The sequence below is a fragment of the Pongo abelii genome, chromosome 6, assembly GCF_028885655.2.
Source record: "Pongo abelii isolate AG06213 chromosome 6, NHGRI_mPonAbe1-v2.0_pri, whole genome shotgun sequence".
Taxonomy (NCBI): Eukaryota; Metazoa; Chordata; class Mammalia; order Primates; family Hominidae; genus Pongo; species Pongo abelii.
In genome coordinates this window covers 57,068,950-57,092,027 of record NC_071991.2, presented here as the reverse complement: position 1 = coordinate 57,092,027, position 23,078 = coordinate 57,068,950, and the positions used below count along the sequence as shown (strand labels likewise).

The 23,078-nt window shown below is 39.6% G+C and overlaps 1 protein-coding gene across 2 annotated transcripts in view; it reads right to left on the bottom strand.

Moving 5' to 3' along the window:
• The window catches only part of JAZF1 (JAZF zinc finger 1), a 354,117-nt gene that overhangs the window by 236,015 nt on the left and 95,024 nt on the right, over positions 1-23,078 (bottom strand). Inside the window, exon 1 of one of the 2 annotated variants that reach the window (XM_054558858.2) lies at positions 2,334-2,521. Coding sequence (XP_054414833.1) covers positions 2,334-2,349 — 16 coding nt within the window. The 5' untranslated portion in view covers positions 2,350-2,521. 2 annotated transcript variants of the gene reach the window in all.

Sequence of the window (23,078 nt, the reverse complement as noted above, 5' to 3'; positions counted from 1 at the left end):
TGAGACTCATGCATCATAGCTGTATTATATTTTAACCTGGAGATCAAGTATGGCACACCAATTGGATGTCTGTACACTGGGGATTTTGCCTTGTTCTAAGGTGACATGACAAATGGCAGATTCTGCACCTTTCACTTCACTAAAGATAGTCTTAAGGACAAGTGCCTCTACTTCCTTTGGCCTTTAGCTCCCTGCCTGCTCCCTAGCATTAAGAAACAAAGGAAAAGTCAGCTGATTTGTTCCATGAGCCTGAGCCATGCACCTGTAATGAGAGGTACCGAGGGAGAGGCCCAGGTTTCCTGGGTCTGTACCGGGTTCAAAGGGCGGAAGAGCTGCTCTCCATGCCCAACTTGGAACATACATCATGACCTAAGGGGGGAGAAAACTAATCTCCAACCCTCTGGTTCACAGGCAATCGTGTGCAGAGGCCTTTAGCTTTAGAGTTTGGGGCGCTTTTTTCTCCTGGAGGTGCCAGGTACGGCTCCATGCTAGGTCTGCAGCATTCGCCATGCTGAGCGTTGAGAAGTGTTCTCAAAAACTCATGCCCCCAAGTTTGAACAAACTCATACTTGTCCCCTAAGAAGTCCCTGTCATCCTGGTCTGTCTGGCTACGAGCTCGTTACTCCCCTGACCTTGAGGCCCACAGACTGGGATGAAGCCAGGACCTGGCTCCTCACTCAGGTCCTCCCGCGCCTTCTCTGGATGCCTTTCCCTCCCTGCTCACGGCACACTGCACTTTGTAAAACGTCTTCAGATGTGGAGAGCTGAGTCCTGGCAGTCATCCCAGGAAAGGGGAGCTTTTTTTGTTGTTCTGCCCTTGATTGGTCTTCACTCTCAAACAGCTGTGAACCTTTTTCTTCGTTTATTTTCAAGCAATTAAAACTACAGCTTGATAGCGTTACTGTAATCTCTCCCATTGTGTTTAGAGAAATTTTTCTTTCTTCAAGACTTCATGTATCTATCCAAAAGAGAGAGAACAGTCTAGAGGCACAGCATACCTCACGAAAGTGATCTGATTTGTTCTCATCCCTGAAAAAGCCAAATACTTGGAAATAAGAAGTTGAAAACATACATGTGGCCACATTTTCCTCTCCTTTGCTTCCATGTCCACATGGAAAAGAAGAAAAGCTTCTAGATATTTGCAAAGGTTTTGTGAAATATGAGCTTTGGCTAAGCACATGTTTTTAAAAATATTTGGCCCCTCCAAACAGAACAGATGTTTCGCAAAATTTTCCACCATCCAGTCACAGCAATCCCGGCATGATCCTGCCCCATGTCCGGCTCCGGGCAGGCTGTCAGTGGCAGCTGGTCTGAAGAAAGTGTCACAAATCATCTAGCTCTTCTTAGACTTTAGAACAAGCTCCCTCCAAGCCCTGCAATCTTCCAAGGTAGAGGAGGCAGCAGGAAGATGGGCATTTGAACAGCACGGAGGGCCAGAGGTAGAGTGTGAAGGCAATAGAAAGGCACATATTCTCTTCATGACATTCATCAACAAAGCCTAACATTTCACAAGTACTCGGGCTTATTTCTTACTAAGTCCTGAAGCATTAAGGTCATCCAAAATCCCCTATTAAAGCGTGAGCTCCTCGAGGGCACAGACTGTGGTTTTATTCATCTTTCTATCCCCAGCACTTGCATACTGCACACACACAGCAGACACTCAATAAATTTGATTGACTGAAATGAAAACTGTGAATACCTTCGTGGGAACAGGGCCATGACCAGCAGGCATCTTACCTAGAACTGGTTACCAGGTGAAGGCAAGATAAACAGAGTATTCCTACATGGGGAAGGCAGCTGCCTAAAACGGAATCGGCTCTGGAGAGCCAGAATCCCTGTGTGTAGCGAAATACTACAGGTCAGCAAGCAATGCGGTGTGATACAAAGATCCAACTAGATGCGGCCAGAAGCCAGTGCACAGGGAGGTTTGACACCCAAAGAGACTGTTCTAAGTCACAGGCAAGACCTGCGTTCATAACGTTATGAAAAGAGCTCATCACAGCATACTTTTCCACTTTTATATACCAGGACAAAGACCTAATACAGTACCCTCAGCAGATACACCTCTGTCGACTCCAACACCAGCAGGCATCTACAGTTTAGTGGCTAAATGCAAATTCTGAAAACCCTGCCTCAACTGCCCTCAAAAAATCTTTAATCCTCATTTCAAACTTTTATAATTCAACTCTCGTTTCTTTCCTTCCTCATAGAACCATTTGGAAAGATTTTGGTTTTTCAATAAATATATTAATACACAAAAGTTAGTATGTCCCATAAAAGTATTTTTAACCAGCTCCTAATCTGCCAAGATTTCAGTGAAACCTTTCACTTACCATTTGCCACCCACATACAGACCCAAGGACGGACCTTCTATCCAGTGACGGCACTTACAGCTGATTAAAGGGTTTGCAGGTGATGACAAAAATATGCTTGGTTTACAAAGACAGGCAACATGGAAGGACACATCTGTGATCAGAAAAAGTGCAAATTTGCGGAGGAGGAAGCTGCTTTCGATTTGCATTATTACTGCTCGGGTTCAGGAGAGATCGTGCTGTTTCAAGTGATTCCATATTTAACAAGCTCTCGGCATTTCTTATTCCAAAAATATGTAATGAAACTACTAACAATACAAAAGAGCTGATTTTAACTTTTGTTTTCTTGTCAGAAGACAGACAATGTTAAAGAAGAAATTCATGATGTTGTAAGTTTAACATCGTAGTATGAAGTCTGGGAGACGTGTCTGAATCAAACACGTCTTCTGTTCTACAATCCATCAAAATGAAGAACTTCTGAGAAGATGAATAAAGGAAACACTGTATACATTGCTTGCATAAACTGGATCTCATTAAAAATATGGTGGCTGGGCTTCACACACAGTTTGCACCTTAACCTTGCATCTGTTATAATTGCCCCAAGCATTATTCCAGCTCTTTCATTTCAGTGAGAAAGTGTGATGATTTTGTCAACCAGGGTGTAAAACTGACTTGAAACAAACTGCTATAATCAACTTCCCACAACCCACTGAACTGTGCGAAATGGCAGTATGTAATAAATAATTAATGCAATTAACAAAACGGCATGAGCCTACTATAGAATATAATCTGTTCAGGCTGAAGAATAAAGTTCATTTCAAATAATTGTTACCATATTTACTTACGGATATGGCTATATGCAACTCTATGCTTAAATAGCATATAACAATTCCCAAAGTCAGGTCTTTAAGGTAAATTGGCATTGCTTCACTTTTGAGATAAGTATCTCCAGACATACCAATTCTTGGATAAAACTTAAAAAGACTAGAAGTAATTATAAAAATTAGAAAAGATAAACTAAAGAAAAAATAGAAACCATCCACAATTCAGCTCCCTTCCACCACCCCCCACCAAAACATGTATAATTAACATTTCAGAAGGAAAGATATAAACACTTAACAGTTGTTTCAAAAGTTGGGATGGGGTTAGAGGATCAGGGAAGGATGAGTTTACCTTTCTTTGTATCATTTAAATTTTTCAAGTCATGTGCATGTATTTTTAATTTTTAGAAAATAGTTTATATAAACTTGCATACACCTTTCAGATTTTCCTCCGGATGCATATTTTTTAAAAACCAAAATGGTGATGACATTATGTGAATAACCAAAAAAAATTATATATTTAAGAAAAGTACAAAGACAACCTCTCTCACCTTGTTCCCCTCCTCCCAAACCTCAGAAAAGGAAACTCCAGCCTTGCCTCAGTATGAAAATACATGACTTTTTAAAATAGCACTATTGGTAGGTGTTAGCAGTGGGCAATGTGTGACCCACAATCTTCCTTTCACACAAAACACAACACTACTGTCTTCTAAATTTCCTTCATCCGAGTTGGAGAGGACCCTCTCCAATCCCCTATGTTTTAAAATAAGCAACTAATATCTAGATAGGTTACAGGGTACTTGAGTTAGCAGAGCTCGTCGTGCCGGAGCCTGGCTGGAGACCTGGTCTCTGGGCTTCCCATGAAGCCCACACACCCATCCATGCTGTTGTTTGTAGGGCTCCTTTATACTGAGAAGGAAGGTCAGTCCTCAGATTTGCCCTGGAGTGTGATCACTTCAGGTTGCCTCCCCTCCCTTTCTCTCAGGCAAGGGCGCACCCAAGGACTGAAAATCAAAGCCAGGACCACATGACTCCCATCCTGACTCTCTGGACCTGAATCTTTGCATTTTGCTTTATTTTCACTGTAAATCAAAGTAGTTTGTTAGGCTGTGTCTTAATAATTTGGCCTAAAGTATTCTCCCGGGGGACAATTTTACAACGTACACTTACAACCACTGAGGCACAGTCTCTTGGGAAGAATAAGGAGCCCTCACGTCTCATCACGGGGAACATGCCTATTTACGTCACGTCTGCATTATTGCCCCTGCCCGGGGCAGTGCTGGCTGGCAACCCCAGGAGGAAAAACCACTCTGTTGTGGCCATTTTCAAAGAAACTCACCTTCTACATGCAGAAGCCCCTGGATGTGTGAATTTTCTTTGCAACAAAGGGAGAGAAGGTCCAGTGATAGTCTCATGATTACATGGTCAAAGGGGTTAATAAGAAGGAAAACATAAAATAAAATAATCATAATTAGAAAGAAATTGCATAAGAAAAAGGAACCTAAATGCCAAGTAAATTCAATTATTTAAGAGTAGATGCTTGAAAACAAAGTTTACTTAGTTAAAAAAAAAAAAAATCAGAGGTGAGGCTTTTTCCCTTCAATGTATTCTATTGCTTTCTTATGCTTTATTATAAAATTAGCTAACAGTACTGTACAGGGGTCATTGCAACATTTTCTAAGTGCCTCATGTCTACCTATGTGTTCTTACTTTTCCAGGCCCCTGGGCAAGGATGTTTACATTATTTGTCCTAAGTAATTAATTTGCCCCAAATAAGTTAACAAGTCAGTGTCACAGTGCCAGAAGAAGGGCCATGAAATGTTTGTTAAGGTCACTGGAAGAGGCTAACTTGTGGCTAAATTTAGTAATTATTTCTTTCATAGGAATAATTCCAAAGTTTGAGTCATGGAATAGAGAGGAAACCTGAAATGAGATTTTAATATTATGCACAACACCTTAAAAAGGCAACAGGAAAGCAGTATCCCATATGAAGCAGAAATCCAACCTAAGGAAGATATGGGAAACAAACAAAACATTGTGGAGAGTTTTTAAAAATCAGAAACAGAAATACATATATGTATGTACTTATGTATACACACACACATACATATAGAGTACTAGTTTTTGTTGATGAAATAAGCTTATTTTTATGAAATCAAAAAAGATTTGTGGCTTAATAAATATGTTAGAAGAAATGAGCTATTTGAGTAAGCTACTACTTAGCAGGAGTAAGTTTATAAAGGAGTTTATTATAATACTTTTATAATTATTCTGATCTTTAAATTTTGCATAATATTTCTCATTAATGAAGACAACCCTGGCTTGTCTGATGTGTGAAATTATTTATTTTTAAATTATATTTCAAATGAAATTAACTGACATTATTATACACTGCCTCAATTTAGGACAAAGACTTCACTCACTGGAGAATCCACTGTGAATCCCATGAGCACAGAATGAGACTTCTTAATGACTAGTCTAAGCATTTATAAAAAATGTCAACCATTAAGGACAATAACAACTACCCCTGAATTGTGTCCTCATTTTCTTGAAAGAAATGAAGAGGGAAAGGACACAGGTCCCAGGAAATCAAATCCGCTTTTAAAGAACTGTCCTCAGAAACCAAGCAGGAAAAAGGGAAGAGGTTATGGGCATGTCGCTGGAGCCAAGGTGACCTGGGTTCAAAGCCTTACGACACTCACTGCAAATTTGTGACCCAGCAAATCAACACATCTCTCCAAACCTGTGCATCCTCGGGTATAAAGTAAGTGTAACAGCATCTACCCCATAGGGCTGTTGGAAGGAGTTTCCAGAATGAAGAATGCAACCCTTCTCATCATCACTATGCCCCAGCATCCCTTAACACCAGAAGGGATTAAGGACCACTTCTGGTATTAACTCCTCCTGGACCACAGAAGCTCATTTATTTACTTACAACAAGGCATTTACCTGATAGTGAGCTAAACTATCCCTAGAATATAAAAAGTATTTAAGTAAATATGAGAAAATAATTTTAAAATACACACATATGGAGAGTAAAAAAACTTTACCTCCCTCCATCTCCACTTTTCCTGATTTTTACCATAAACAATTTAGTATGCTTTCTTCCAAACCTTCTCTGTCTACCTATAAATGTATATTGTAATCGGTTGGTTTTCCCCGAGAAACACATCATGCTCTGTAAACTGTTCTATAAGTGACTTACTTTACTCAACAACATAAAACAGACAGTATTATTCTTTTTAATGGCTGCATAGTGTTTCCTATAGTGAATATACTTTACTTAAGCACTCCCCATATTAATGGATATTTAGGTGAATCCCGTTTTTTGCTATTAAAAAAAAAAAAGGCTGTGCACTATTTTTAGGGTGGATTTCTAGAAATGGGCTTGCTAAGTCCTTGATTCATTTGAAACTTAATTTGACACTGGTTATCTTGACCACAGTGACATCAGATTGTAAATATGGTCATAATGACATTATAATGGGAGAGACAAGAGATAGAGAACTTCTACAGGTATTCAGAGCATTTTTTTTCTCTTGGACATAAAATGGATCCATTGTACAGGAATGTGTTCTCCCCATTCTCAGTGCAGAGACAAAGCCGACAAGCTTAAAAGTACATGTTTAGGATTCTAGACTTGGTTTAACTCAAATGGCCTTGATTGGATGGGGTCCCTCTGCAGTATTAAAACTGCTCTAATTGCATTCTTCAAGCCAGCTGAAGGCTGACAGCTTCCGCTCCCGGCTCATTATCAGAGCACTTCAAGGGGCTCCATTATGAGCAGAGCACCTGGTCCAAATTTATTTCAACGGCCCAGAGCAAAATGGGAAGGTGCTTAATGTTCAACCACAATGGTGACATTTTTATGAGATATCCAAGGTTCAGAAACAAATAAATGAAAGGTTTGAAGGGAGCATGAACAGAAACTGTGACAATAAAAATTCAACATTGATATATCAATTTAAAAACATATACCACCCATACACTTGGGGTAAGGCCAAGGGTTCAATGCAGGCTAACCAGAAAGAAAAGAAAAAAGGTCAATACTGAACTCCTCCCATGACTGGCTTTGCTAAAAAAGACTGATGAAATTCTAAAAATGTTTAAGGAAATCAGAATGAGATGAAAATTCTGAATTCCGGTTAGGATAACAATTATGTTATCTATCTGCACCAACATGAGAACGAAAGAAAATCCAAGTGGAATTCATAGTGAATTCTAAATGTATTATGTTCATAGTTATTCTCCGGTTTGCTTACACAATTGCTGTCTTTCTCTCTCAAAAAAAAAAAAAAAAAAATCCCGTGTGGAAATGAGTAAGTTAATAATTCCTTACAGATGTTTCCATAAGAAAACATTGTGCAAATATATATTTAGAATTTTTTAATAAATGTATAATAGGGAAATTTTTCCAGGTAGATCATAGCAGGTCCAAAGTAAACATGACATCCTATTGCATAAATCCATATCTAGAGACTGCTTGTCAAGTGGGATTTTGCTCTCTGCGGCTGAGTACTTGCAGAGATCTTAGTGTGTAGACGACAGCCAATTTTAAAGCCCGAAACCCAGCTGCAGAGCATTAGAAAGCCCTACCCTCCACTAAGAATCTGTTTAAAGAATGTTAAAATAAATATTTGTATTCTTTCACTAAATACAACAATGACACTTACATTGGAATCTAAGAAAATGATGAATGAAAAATTATAACATTGGCACTTTACAATGGGAATGCTGACTAAATCGGAACTATACAAACTCGGAGGATTTACTCAATGTTTAGTCTCTTAAGAAAAAAAGAGGACAATTAATCAACTACATAGAAATTTTTTTCAGCTATTAGTTGCTTTTGGTCTTGTGATTTTATCTTTCTCAAGCATTTTCCCTATTAAGCCGACCATACAGATGTGCAATACATTAATCGGCCAGACTATAAAGGCTTTAATTATTTTACTGATTTAGAAAGGCAATTAGGCAGCACCTATTTTTCACGTATTGATTATACCGACTCTGGTTTTAGATCTGAATTCATGAATCATCAGGCAAATGGTATAACCACAAAAAAAAAGGCTACTGGAGCGTTTTTTTTCTACAACAAATAAATAAAAGCACTTAAAATTAATTACCTGATAGAACCACCTTAACTACAAAAAAAAGTGGCAAAATCCCAGTAGAATAAATTTGGTATGTAAGTCCTCCAGCAAAGTGACCACTTGTCTGACTGCTTGCAGGCCACCCAGTGTTAGGTCTTAGAATTTGGGAGCTTAGAAAAATCTTCATCTGGGTGTACAAAAACAGGGTGCTTTGTTTTGGTTCTGATTTAGCCTTGCTTCTGCCTTTACTGTATTCTGCTTTCTCCTTTGAAACTACTTAAAGAGCTGGAGCTCTGGGAGTCCATGGGGAATTTCCATGTTCACCATGGAAACTGAGGAAGTGGTAATTTGGATTATGTACATCCGGGTCCTGATTTCTCCTTCACTTTGACCTCTTTCTCCTCCCCATCTACTATTTAAAACCCACTATGTAATCTAGCTCAAAACAACTGAGACTGCAGTGATGGCTGTGCATGGTGGCACTTATGAGACAAATAATTCCTGGCCTTTCCCATCTTTATGGAACAGAAGAAAACATAAGTCTTGAAAGTTTTCACAAGATGCTGTGTTAGATGAAAAAAACTGAGAATTTTTCCCATAGAACAGATGTTTCCTAGCTTTGTACAGCCTCTCAGCTCTACATTAGGAAGTCGCTCGTATGATGATAATGTACCGCTTACGGGCAGGATGGTATAGTGGCAAGAGACTTGGATTCAAGCACTGGATGGCATTTATCAGCTGCGCAACTCTATGCAAATTATCTTTAAGCCTTTCTAGCATTAGTTTCTCTATCTATAAAATGGGAGCGATTATGCATGCTTCACCCATCACAGAGAACTGCTGAGACCGTCATATGTGCATGTGAAAATGCTCTCTAAGCTGGAAACTAGTGTCATAAACGTCATTTCTTTTTGCAGAAGCCATCTCCTTCAGGCAATCACCTACACTGCCCTCTTGTGGTAGGCAGGCTGCATTGCTACTAAAAGGCAAAGAAAATTATTTTGTGAATTGAAGATTGTATTACTACCAGATTAATTTCATGTAACCAACTCTTAATTGCCAGGTGAATAGAGAGAGGGCCACTTGACATGAAATATACAATTCAAAGGATCTACTTGGGTTTTTTTTGTAATGCCATTTATGAACAGTGAATCCAGACACTATACTCTGGCCCCTTTTCTTGCACTACTAGTCCATGATAAAAATTTTGGAAAAGTGGAAAACACTGGACAAGAAGAGAAGCAGGAGATCAGTTGAGTATTGGTGAAAAGTCCTACCTTCCCTGTTACTTTGGACATGGATATTAAAGCCAGTGAAAATGTTCATAAAAATTGTAGGAACAAAAAGCCATCCATAGTTTTGCCTGTACTCTAGAACTAGAATAACTGACTTTTAGAACTGCTAGGGACCTGAGATGCCACATTGTTCCTCCTCTTTTCTTTACAGATGGAAAATCTAAAATGCCCATAATTTTTTTTTTTTTGAGACAGAGTTTGCTCTGTTGACCAGGTTGGAGTGCAAGTGGCATGATCTCTGCTCACTGCAACCTCCACTTCTCAGGTTCAAGCAATTCTCCCGCCTCAGCCTCCCAAGTAGCTGGGATTACAGGTGCCCGCCACCATGCCTAGCTAATTTTTAAAATATTTTTAGTAGACACAGGGTTTCACCAAGTTGGGCAGGCTGCTCTTGAACTCCTGACCTCAGGTGATCCACCCGCTTGGGCCTCCCAAAGTGTTAGGATTACAGGCGTGAGCCACCACACCCGGCCATGCGCATAATTTAAAAGATGTACCTCACTTGGACTCTGATCACCAAATTCCATCACAGCAACCACCTTCACTTGGAGCTGCCTCCAGCTTCTGTTTTTATCACTTCTTAACTCAAAATACATCTTCAATCCCATTTTTCTCTGACAGACACTGATATAGAATAACAAATACTGGAAAACTAAGCCACGAGGAGCAAAATAAAATATAAATATCACTTAAGAGAATTCATTATGAGAAATCATAAAACTGACAAGTCTCCTGAACAAAAATGACCTGAGAGTTTACCCATAGGTTAGCAAATATTAAAATAATGATAAGGATGACAACCACAAGCAAATCAATACATGCTTGCTGATGAACTGAGTAGGAACTTAAGAACTTGGCGCCTCTCTAAAATTTTTAATTAAGAAACATTTAATTATACTTACTATGCGGCAGGCCATGTTTCAAATGCTTTCTTATAATCTCATCACAACATTCAATATGCTGTTAATAACCTTTATTGACTGCAGCATCGGTTTATGAACCCTGCTGATTGTTCAGCTAGCACCATGGATCAGGGAGTAATCTAGAGGCATAACTCAGAGATACTGCTGGTCTGGTTCCAGACCACTGCAATAGCAAATATCACAATAAAGCAAGTCACGCTAATTTTTTGATTTCCCAGTGCACATAAAGTTACATTTACACTACACTGTAGTCTATAAAGTGTGCAATAACATTATGTCTTTAAAAAGTATATATCTTAATTTTAAAATATTTTATTGCTAAAAAATACTTTGTAAAAATGCTTATAGTCATCCAAGCTAGATCTTCTGGATAAATTGTTGCAGCTTCTCCATCAGCACTTGCTGCCTCACTTTGCACTTTCACCTTACGGAGATGGCTTAGTTTCCTATACTTCATGAACCCAACTTCTGCTGGCTTTCAACTTTTCTTCTGCAGCTTCCTCACCTCACCCAGCCTTCATAGAATTGAAGGGACTTGGGGCCTTGCTCTGGATCAGGCTTTGGCTTACGAGAATGTTACGGCTGTGTTGGTCTTCCATCCAGAACACTCAGACTTTCTCTATATCAGCAATAAAGCTGTTCTGCTTTCTTATCATTCGTGTGTTCACTGGAGTAACACTTTTAATTTCCCTCAAGAACTTTTTCCTTGCATTCACAACTTGGCTAACTGTTTGGTGCAAGAGGCCGAGTTTTCAGCCTGTGTTGGCTTTCAACATGCCTTCCTCACTAAGCTTAATCCTTGCTAGCTTTTGATTGAAAGTGAGAGACGTGTTACTCTTCCTTTCACTTGAACACTTACAGGTCATCATAAGGTTATTAATTGGCCTAATTTCAACACTGCGGTGTCTCCAGGAATAGGCAGGCCCAGGGAGAGGAAGAGAGACAGAGGAAGGGCCTGTTGATAGAGCAGTCAACACATAAAATATTTATTGATTAAGTTCACCATCTTATATGGGTGCAGTTCATGGCACCACCAATTACAATAGTAAAGTCAAAGATGACCGATCACAGATCACAATGACAGATACAATAACAATGAAATTTAAAATATTGCAAGAATTACCAAAATGTGACACAGAGACATAAAGCAAGCACATACCATTGGGAAAATGGCAATAAACCTACAATTTGTAAAAAAATGCACTGTCTGCCAAGTGTGGTAAAGCAAGGTGTGCCTGTAGGAGGGAAGGGAGGGCATCAAAGTTCCTTAGAAGATACAGAGTAGTAAGCTGGTAAATTAGAGGAAAAGTCAGGAAAACCTCGTGGGGACCAGCACAGGAAAGGCAGCTGGCAGAGATAAAGCAGGTCTTGCATTCTTTGACCTCAGGGCAGCGGGGGACATCTCTGGGATGTGACCCAGTCAGGTTAAGATTTTGAGACAGGGCTAAGCCCAGTGTTGTTACTCTTCAGTAAGCCTGGAATGGAGCCACCCCTTCCCCAAGGAAATCACGTAACGATGAGGAAGTCACATGCACATAAACAGTAAATGAAGACAGGATGACCAGCTCGACCAGCCCGGAGGAACCAACACCAACATGGAGGAAGGAGTGCGGGAGCGCCTGGGGGGCTTTGCCTGCAGAGGGGAGCAAGAGGGAGAGCAGCCAGCCCTTCGGGGCACCAGATGCTTTTTCTAAGGCTTGGTCATAACCAGCACCAAAAAGCAGCAAGCTGCGCCATTCACCCAGCTATTCTACTTCTTCACGCTGCTTAGCTGGGGTTTTAGGGACTTGAAAAGGTACCTGGGGCTACAGAACACAGTGTCCACGCACTTGCGCAAGCTGGTGGGCCTGGGGCATTGTAGTGGCCTCTGCTCCACCCTTTCCCCTTGCCCAGAAGCCTCGACACCACCAGAGAGCGAAGTGGGACAAGAACCCAGAGAAGAATTTAATAAAACATCAAGGCCAGGGAGTTTGTGATACTCAAAACTTTGTGGAGGATGGGTCAATCTGCATTTATATGTGTTTCCATCTCTCCAGAGAGAGAGAAAAAAATTAACATGGACTGAATTTTCTCTATTTCTATTAATTCACGTATTATGCCATTTTCACTATAACAAAATGCTGCACTCTTATGCTTTCTTAAAAAGATCACTATAGTAAAACTATTTAATCTATATACCTGGATGATACTAGAGTTTAATAAGTGTTTACAGAATAAATCAATGACTGACAGTAATATTAAGGGGCTAAATAAGTTGATCTCTAAAATTACTTTCAACCTAAAAATGCTACATTCTGCGATAACAAATAAGTTTATTATTTAAAAGTCCTTAGGCTATTTTAGAGTAGAGTATGTTTGACGATTATGAGAAAGTATCTGGAGACTTGAAACTTTAGCCTGCTAAAGCATCCTTTAGACAGGTCCCTCTGACAAAATGAAGTAAGACCTGGTAGAATTTCTCAGACAAATCATGCCAAATCCTTCAAGACAATGCATGGTGGCGTGGGGAGGCAAGGATGTCACTCACCCTTGCAGCCCTTGTCTATTTGGCTTTCTCTGCAACATTTCACTGGGCTGACAAGTGTTCCTCATTGAACTCTCCTTCCTGGGCTTCCCGTTGCTCTCCCGCCTCTGCCCGTTCACTCTGCTCTTGTGCAGGCTCCCTTTTCTCTGTCCACCCTTGGTGAGTCTTTGACCTCGGGAATCTTCTTAGGTTCTCTTCTTATGCCACACGGTCTTTCCTCTCCTGTGATTTTAGTTAATATCTGTATGCTGATGGCTCTCAAATCTCTTCCTCCAGCTCCAGCTGCCTATTGGACATGTATAACCGGTAGTTCCCCAGGCTGCAGTATGTTTGAAGCTCCCCTGCCCTGGTCTCCCTCCTCGCAGCCTCTTCTGGGTGAAAGGCACATGTCCCACCAGCCACCCATGAGCCATCCTTGGCCCCACTCTGGAACCTTAACCCCTCACATCCCATAAATCCCCAAGGACTGTGCATCCACCTGCCGAACATCACCAGAGTCCACTCCCAACTCCACTCACAGTGACTGCAAAGGGGGCCTTTGCCTCGCTGTCACCATTACTATTCCCTGCTCCACAAGGTGGCCAGGGTCAGCTTCTCAAATGCGGATCTGGGCACCTCAGTCCCAGCTCAGAACCCACCAGTGCCTTCCTACAGCCTGTGAGAAAGTCAAAACTCCTCCAACTGGGTTTGCAAAGCCCTTCCAGAGCTGACCACCACTGAGTGCTCTGGCCTCTCCTGCATGGAAACACATTTTCTCACCTCCTTTGCTTCTGCTGTACTTGTGGATTAAAATGTTTTCCCCCATCCAAATCCCCTCTACCTGGCTGGGGCCATTGCCTTCCAGCTTTTCGGCTTCTGGTAAGTTTTGCCTGAACCCCTTCACCCCTAGATCAAGCGCCCCTTCCACATGCTCTCTTGGGGTTCACATCTCTCAGTTTAGCCCTTGTGCCTCGAGTGTAAGTTCCTGTAACGTCTCAGTATCCCTGCCCCACTCGTGCATATACCCTAAGCCTGTCTCATTCATATCACAACCCCAGAATCTGCACAAGGCCTACCACATGACAGCCACTCAACGGATATTTACTGAATAAACTCATGATTATGAATATTTTAGTACCTGACCTATGAGTTATTGACACATAACGGGAGTACCATGGGTTTCAGAATAACACAGACCTTGTTTCCCATCCCAGCTCCACAGCTCACAAGCTATGTGATCTCAGAAAATGTATGGAAACTTTTAAAGGCTGTTTGCAAAGCTGTAAGAGCACGACCAACCACTTACTTCATAGGGTTGCTGTGAAGACTAAAATACACACAGCATATGAAGTGCCAAGAGTGCTGTATTATTTTGTGTTTTTCAAAATGCAGTGCTACAAACTTCTTTATCACTATGTCAATTAGTGCTATTGCTGCCTTAACCCACAGGCCATCAGATACATTTTTAAAGTTCTTTATGTGAGCATTATTCAAGAAAAAGCCTTGTCCGCTGACCCAGCCAGTAAAAACACTGGGCCCTGACATTGGGTAAGAAATGTTGCTTACAACATTGTAACATTGTTGCAACACTGTCTTACCCAATGCCAGGGCCCAGTGTTATTACTCAAGCAGGCTGGAACATCCAATAATTTCTGCCAGCCTAAAAATTATTGGTATTGCTTCTACATTTTACATTTTATGACAAGTCTAACAATATAAAGCAAATAGTGAAACAGCTTGTTTCTTTCCAGGATTATTGAATGAGGGCAGAAGATGTCATGAGTATATTTTGATAAATATTTCAGGCATTACAAACAATACTGAAATATATGTCAGTCTTGTAACCATCACACTGCAACATTTTCTGCTGCCTTCTGAAAAAGCCCCCTTGCGAGGGAGGGTGGAAGGAAGAGAGGGAGTTTCTCAGAAAGAGAAGAGAAAAACCTAGCACTTGCCCAGTATCACTGTGGGTTTAACAATTTTGCTTTACTGATTTTATGGCACAATCTAGTCTCCCCATATCCCCAAAACAAAAACAAACTAACAGCAACAACAAAAACCCTTTCCATCAGGCCAACTAGGGGCTTTGGAACCAATTACAAAGTACTATGAGATGACTCTTTAAATGAAAACTCTTAAGCTATTCACCAAGTCAAGTACATTGTGGGAGCTGAACTCCCACTTCAAAAGTTTGGGTTCTGACCACGGCCTCCAATCCAACCTCCCTCAAATTCCAAGAGAGTTAATCCTGGCTTTCCGTCAGGAAGTTTGCTCTCACAAACTTGTAGAAGTACTGGCTATTAAAAAGTGTATGGGTTCTTTTAGTCTTTCTGTGCCATGGTCAGTAAGGGCACAGAAGAAATCCTGAGCTTCTAAGGGTGATCGCACCCCACAGGGGGCAAGCAGCATCATGCCATCGCCATGCCCAGGAGGGAGACATGGAGATGGCCTTGGAGCAGCTCTGGGCAGGCTCTCTCTCTCTCTTCACACAAGAGGCAATTTATGTTCTAGGTCAGAAAGGATGTTTGTTGTCTGCTGTGGTTTGAATGTTTATCCTCTCCAAAGTTCGTGCTGCAATTTAATCCCCAATGGGCAGTATTAAGAGGTGGGGCCTTTAAGATGTGAATGGATTAACATTTATGGATTAATAGGTTAATATGGGATTGGGGCTGGCAGCTTTAGAAGATAAGGCAGAGAGACCTGGGCTGGCATGTTTGCATACCTCAGGACTCTGCAGAGTCCCCACTTGGAGGAAGGCCTCACCAGATGCAGCCCCTCAACCTTGGACTTCTCAGCCTCCATAACTAGAAGAAATAAATTCTTTATAAATTACCCAGTATCAGGTATTCTGTTGTGTGCAACATTGTCTTGCCAAGGTGGCTCAGTTCATGCTGTATTTTCCAAGGCTTGCAAAAACTAAGCTTTGCCCTAGTATTCTTGTTGAGAAGATCTGAAACATATGATTTTTATGTGGCTAACAGGCATAAAATCCCAAAGATATTAATACAGAATGATTTTTAAAATATCTTCTGCTATGTACCATACCATGTTTAAAATGTTTCCTTCCAGTTTAAAATGTATGCTCTAACTATAGAGTATTTCCTTAGAAAAACTCAACAAGATGAGCAATAAGAAATCCTATTTATTTAAAATTTTTCTCTTTAAAGTACATAAAACTTGAAATTTTTATATGCAGCTTAGGTCTTCATAAACCTACAAATAGGTAAATGGAACACTTAAATCTTTTCTTGAAAATATCTTTGTTTCACCAGACTAAGACCTCATATTCAAAGTGTCATCCCCCCGTGATTTTTTATGACCACGTTATAAACCCCTCCAAAAATGGGGTTTACAACGGAAGTGTTGACATCATGTTAACTATTGCTTTGCAAACTGAGCTCAGTAATCAAGGCCCATTATATTTATGAGGCAGGTAAAATCTGTAGCCATTAATCACAGAGCCATATTGACAGATTCTAAGTTTGAGGTCCAGCAAAATTAATGTATCCCATTTCTTATATCATTGATACCACGAAGAAAATTTGCAGGCAGCTTTATAATTGTGAGGCTTTCACATTTTTACAGAAATCCAGAGGCAGACTTGTTGAAACATTTCATTTATTTACACCTGCTGTGGTCAGTTTTTGCACATCTGCAAAGTACTAGAGAAGATTTTTCTTTCCCATAGATAATTCATGAGAATTACATGCATTTGCGCAAACACAGCCTTTATTAGAAGAGTACTACAGTCATTGAATTCTATGTATCCATATGCCTAACCCACACTGAGGTTGTACCAAATTGTGATTAATTACCAACAGAATATTCCACTCCTAAATTATAATTCAACATCCCTAAATAAAACAATCTGAAATGTCAGCACTCTGTCTTAATGACATCATGCCATCCCAATAATTCTGTTTTACAAGTAAATTCCTATTATATATTAATAAGGGCTGTTGGTGGCTAAACATCTTGCCTCCCCAGTAATGACTGGGTTGAAGGCAATTAGAGCAGCCAGGTGCAGCTGAGCTGGGTACTCATAAAAGTTTTTAAATTTTACTGTTTCTGTTTCATTTGGGGAGGTGCATTCCAATCTGCCCAAATTAAAGAGAAAGCTCTGCCCATGTTTTCAGCTGTTGTGTGTTCTAACCATTACTGATAAACCCCTTTAATATTTCTTTGCTCCTTAGAAGCTGATGATCTGAGGAGTTCAAGTTTCACCACGAGCATCTATATTTCACTGCCTGTCACAGTGATTACTCCAGACACACACATACATGTGCACACACACAGTCTCAGGGTAACAGAGCAGCACCTTCATTTAAGACTTTCTGGGGCAGCCCTGAGTAGTAAAATTGATGCATGAAAGAAAGAACTTTACTCACTTTGTTAACATGTTTTTGCTGTAATTAGTTTGGGTCAGTGGAGGAGACATCAAATTAAAGTTTTATGTCATAATAGGAGCGATGATTTTCCCATTACAAGAAAATCAATTTCCTTCTACAAACTACAAACACTACATAAAAGAATTAATAAGTGTAAAGACTTAACACATCTGAAGCAAGAGAAAAGGTTACTACTGATGATGACAAATATCCTTAGAAGTAGAATTTTAAAAAGAGTTAACAACTTCCCCACAGTAGTATTATAAGGGTGATGTACCCTGGGAAATTTTCCTACCATTCAGAAAACACAGAGCCCTTTATTTAACTTATTATGTGTCTTTCTTCTCTTTACTCTGTAACTCATACTAATCAATTTAATTTAATTCAGTTAAAAAATTTTTAATGCTATAAACAATCAGTTTTATGACATCAAATGACTGACCTAAGTAGGTTTTTGTTTAGCTTTCAACAAGTTATATGGATACTCTATACATTAACGATCAGATAGACAAAAGTAATTATGTAGCAGCTGCTAATCCAAGGACCAACATCATCCTTAAAAGCTGGATTCATGTCGATGACAGTAAGACAGGGTCTCACTTGATTTCAAGAATACATCAGCCAGAGCTATTCTAGGAAGTAATCTTGGAAGGGCCCCTTTAGAAGTAAAAAAAAAAAAAAAATCATATTCCATTTAATTTCAGAGGGCAAAATAGACTTGATTTCCTCTGAATAAGAATAGTCCTCAAAAGTGATCCCTAATTTTTTTCTAGGTGGTTTGGGGGATTTTCCTTTTTGTTTGCTTTGTTTTTGATAAAAACTTTACATTTACACAATAGGATTTAAAAAAAAATAGAGTAGTGCTACATTAATTCAGAAAATAACATCATTCAGAAATACACTGTTGGTCTGTATTAACAACCAACCTCTCCATTTTCTGAGGGGAAAAAGGACACAAAATGAAGACCCTTTGCATACAGCTAATCATCTCCTGCTTCTAAGCAAAGAAAAATTTATCAACGACTCATTTTCTTAGGATAGTGAGCTTCAGAATGTCATCATTCGACATAAAGTTTTTCAAAATTCCTAATCAGGAAGAATGCAAGGAGGAGGCCATTTGTCTATATCAAACAAGGAGCACCAAAATCTAGATTTCTTATCTTTGTTTCCTTCCTTTTGTTTTCCTTAATCAATGAAAATGTCCATTTTAAAAAGGAAAAAAATAGTCGAAATCAGTATTCTTGTATATTTTCTTTCTCCTCTCCACTTTTTTTCCTAGTGGGAATACAGGAGATAAAGAGAAGGGTTTGACAAAGGGCCTTTATTTCTTTTAAGCAATTACCAAGACAAGTCCTGCTTCCCAGTGGATGTCTCCCTACCAGCTCTTGAACTACATCCTTAGCCCCCTCATACAGATTAGATGCCCTACATTAACAGACACAGCCTGAAAACCAGGGGGTCTGAAAACACATCCCTTCACGGAGCTTAACAGTCACTCAGGGTTAACACCGCGGGGCTACAATCTGCTGCAAGAGGCAGTGCTGCAGGGACATGGTAGCCGACAGCAGTTTCAACTGGTATCATGTTCCGAAAGTTTCATCACTTTTAAAACTGCAACTTCGACATTTTTCTGCAAATCTCTCTTCCGCACTGCTAAATCGTTTCTGGATTCTGAGATATTTTGCTGCTAGGAGCTAGCTTTCTTACTGGCTCCCTGTGCCTTAAAAGGAAATTAGGCAATACATTAATAAGTGCTATTCGTGGCTCCCTTCTGACCACTGAGCCACAACTAGGTTGCAGGTAATTAGATCTAAAGGCTCCATTGTCAAACACACCTTTCCTTTTCCTAATTACATGAGAAAACCTCAGTAAGTCCCAATTTTAATAATAGTGCTTCCTGCCACAGGGATCAAAGTCAGAGATGCGTGTGATGAAGTGTAGCTAGGTTTGTTTAAGGAAAGGAGTGTCTCCTTTTCCTTCTACTTCCAATCCTTGTCCTAATACCTCCCAAAGAAAAGGGGGCCTGTCTCCCTTCCCAAAGACTGATCCTCTGATTCTCCTTTGTTAGAACTCTGTTATTTTCACCTGTCAAACCACCACTATGCCATTAAATCACTATTTGCATTCTGTTGTCCCTTGTGTTTCTTTTTTATTGTTTTAAGCAGCGATGGATGTTTCTGTGAGTTTATATAATCTCTCTCAGGATAAATTCATTCTTAAACTAATAATGGGCTTGATTCTCATGTTAATTCCTCCTTTCAATTAATTTTATTTTACCAACATCTCCAAACTAGGGGGACACTGGACAAATCATCAGCACTGCACATACTCATCATATTTCCAATCATCACCAATTTCCAACAAGAATAAAAATACTCCCAAGACATAATCTCCCATTTGGATACACTTGGTCATCAGAGTGCATTCCAATGAGCAATACAGGAGGAAAATAATAAAACAGAAACAGAAAACAAAACAATAATACTATTGAATATTTAAGGAAACTTAAAAATCTAATCCCCAACGTGATGGTCTGTGGTGATGAGGCATTTGGGAGATAATTAGGTCATAAGAGTGGAGTCCTTGCCTATGATGGGATTAATGCTCTTATAAGAGCGGACTTGAGAGAACTTGCTTCCTCTCTCTTTGCACTATTTGAAGACAGCAAAACCACAGCCATCTGCAAACCAGGAAGAGGGCCTTACCAGACCCAATTATGCTAAGCACCTTGATCTTGGACTTCCCAGCATTTAGAACCATGAGAAATAAATACCAGTATTCTATTATAATAGCCCAAGCTAAAGCGGAAATTGGTATTGGGAAGTGGAGTGCTGCCTTAACAAATACTTAAATATGTGGGAGTGGCTTTGGAACCGGTTAACGTGTAGAGAGGCTGGAAGGTACATGCTAGAAAATGTTGACATTGCTGTGAAGGGACTTTGGAAGGTGATTCTGGTGAGGGCTCAGAAAGAAAACAGGAGAGATATATATAAAGTTTTCATCTTCTGGGAAAACATATAAGTAATCCTGTTCAGAATCGTAGAAATAGGGATGGTACCAATGAAGGCTCAGACAAATGAAGAACATGTTATTGAATAATTAAGGAAAGTAAATTCTTGTTATAAAGTGGCAAAGAACTTGATTGAACTGTGTTCATATACTAGCATTTTGTAGAAGGTAGGATTGGCAAGTGATAAAATTGGCTATTTAGCCGAGGAAATTTCTAAGTGTTGAAAGAGGAGCTTGGTTTTTCCTGACTACATATAGTAAAACACAAGATGAGAGAAATTGAGATGTGAGGGAAACAAGAAACTCCGTGGTGAGATTACATCATTTAGATTCAAAAGTCCATGTAAGATTTGGGTCCCCAAGAAGTTAACCACAGGTACCGTCAAATCCATTATGGTGCCATTGTCAGTCAAGAATCAAGGTTGCCTGCCAGGGCTTCAATCCCAATATCCACTGTAGATACTAAGAAGTTACTCAACCTCTTTAAACCACACTTTCCTCAACTTAAAAATCAGTTTAATGATTGAACCTACCTCATCGGACTACAGTGAAGATTGGATAAGATTGCCTGTATAGCTCTTACAGTGCCTAACATACCTCATGAACTCAATGAACATTAACTGTCATTATCATCATCATCACCTTCTTCATCATGAACAAATCTCTCTGCTCAACAAAGATGCTAATATCCAGTCAAACTGCAATCTTAATACTGAGTTTCCCCAGTTTCTTCAATAACTGCCTAACTTGCCCATTCATCTTATTTTTCATAACTTTAAACATTATTAAATCAAAGCATAAGACTCTAGTATAAATTCTAGGCCAATTACATGCCAAAAGGAAATTATTTTATTGTTACAGTGCATTCTTAGCATTATCCTATTCTATCTACATGAAAAGTAAAAACTCAGTCTTTGTTTAAAATATCTCATTTGAGCATCACAATATCCTCCAACACAGGTATTAGTACTCCCATATAATAGAGAAGAAGAGTGAGGCGGCTTCACTGCTTAATTTACCCAAGGCCATAGGCTAGTAATTGGTGGAACCTGGATCAAAGCCAACTTACCTCACTTTTAACCACGCCTCCTCATTCTCTGTCTTCCTCTTTTCCTATTCAAGCTCTTAATTTTTTTTCTATTCCACAGACCTTTTTTGTTTTAGTTTTTTAACTTAAAAGTTAATTAAAATTATTACTATTTTTTCTAATTCTATCAGGGGAAATAATGTTATTCTTATTATTTTTTTTTAAGCTGTGCTTAACATGTAATGGATTCTTTGTAAAATTAGTAAGTGGCCCAATTATGCAGGGAGTCAGTTTGCCCTATGTTTCCTCCTAAAATGAGTTTGTGCAAATAAAAAAAAATTAAACTTTTCAATTCCAATGTTTCCACATTAGATGAAAACACAAACAATTGAGCAGTGAATTATCATAGTCCTATATTCAGTCAACAAGCGGTTACAATAACCAACAAGTGGTTACTACAATAATGTTAAAATCTATCATACATAATTAATTCATTTGCCACTTGTTATGCTGCCAACTGAGCCCACATGAAGTTACAATAAGGACTTGTAAGAAGATTTAAGGTTTCAAATGGCCCAATGCACAACTGACTGTAAGTTATCTATAAAGGCTAGACAATGGCCACAGGCAAAGATACTATACAGCAAGCTTGTCCAACCTGCAGTCCACAGGCCGCATGTGGCCCAGAACAGCTTTGAATGTGGCCCAAAACAAATTCGTAAACTTTCGTAAAACATTATGATTTTTTTTTTGCAATTTTGTTGGCTCATCAGCTATGGTTAGTGTTAGTGTATTTTATGTATGGCCCAAGATAATTCTTCTAATGTGGCCCTGGGAAGCCAAAAGATTGTACACCCGGCTACAGCAATCACTTCTACTACTGGTAGTGCAATTATTGAGGCTTTCCTTTGTGCCAGGTTTAATATGCACTAACTGATTAAAATTTCTTTTTGTTGTTGTTGTTGTTGTTGTTTCCTTTTTTTGTTGTTTTTTTACTTATTATTATTATACTTTAGGTTTTATGGTACATGTGCACAATGTGCAGGTTAGTTACATATGTATACATGTGCCATGCTGGTGGGCTGCACCCACTAACTCATCATCTAGCATTAGGTATATCTCCCAATGCTATCCCTCTCCCCTCCTCCCCCCACCCCACAACAGTCCCCGAAGTGTGATGTTCCCCTTCCTGTGTCCATGTGTTCTCATTGTTCAATTCCCACCTATGAGTGAGAATATGCGGTGTTTGGTTTTTTGTTCTTGCGATAGTTTACTGAGAATGATGATTTCCAATTTCATCCATGTCCCTACAAAGGACATGAACTCATCATTTTTTATGGCTGCATAGTATTCCATGGTGTATATGTGCCACATTTTCTTAATCCAGTCTATCATTGGTGGACATTTGGGTTGGTTCCAAGTCTTTGCTATTGTGAATAACGTCGCAATAAACATACGTGTGCATGTGTCTTTATAGCAGCATGATTTATAGTCCTTTGGGTATATGCCCAGTAATGGGATGGCTGGGTCAAATGGAATTTCTAGTTCTAGATCCCTGAGGAATCTCCACACTGACTTCCACAAGGGTTGAACTAGTTTACAGTCCCACCAACAGTGTAAAAGTGTTCCTATTTCTCCACATCCTCTCCAGCACCTGTTGTTTCCTGACTTTTTTAATGATTGCCATTCTAACTGGTGTGAGATGGT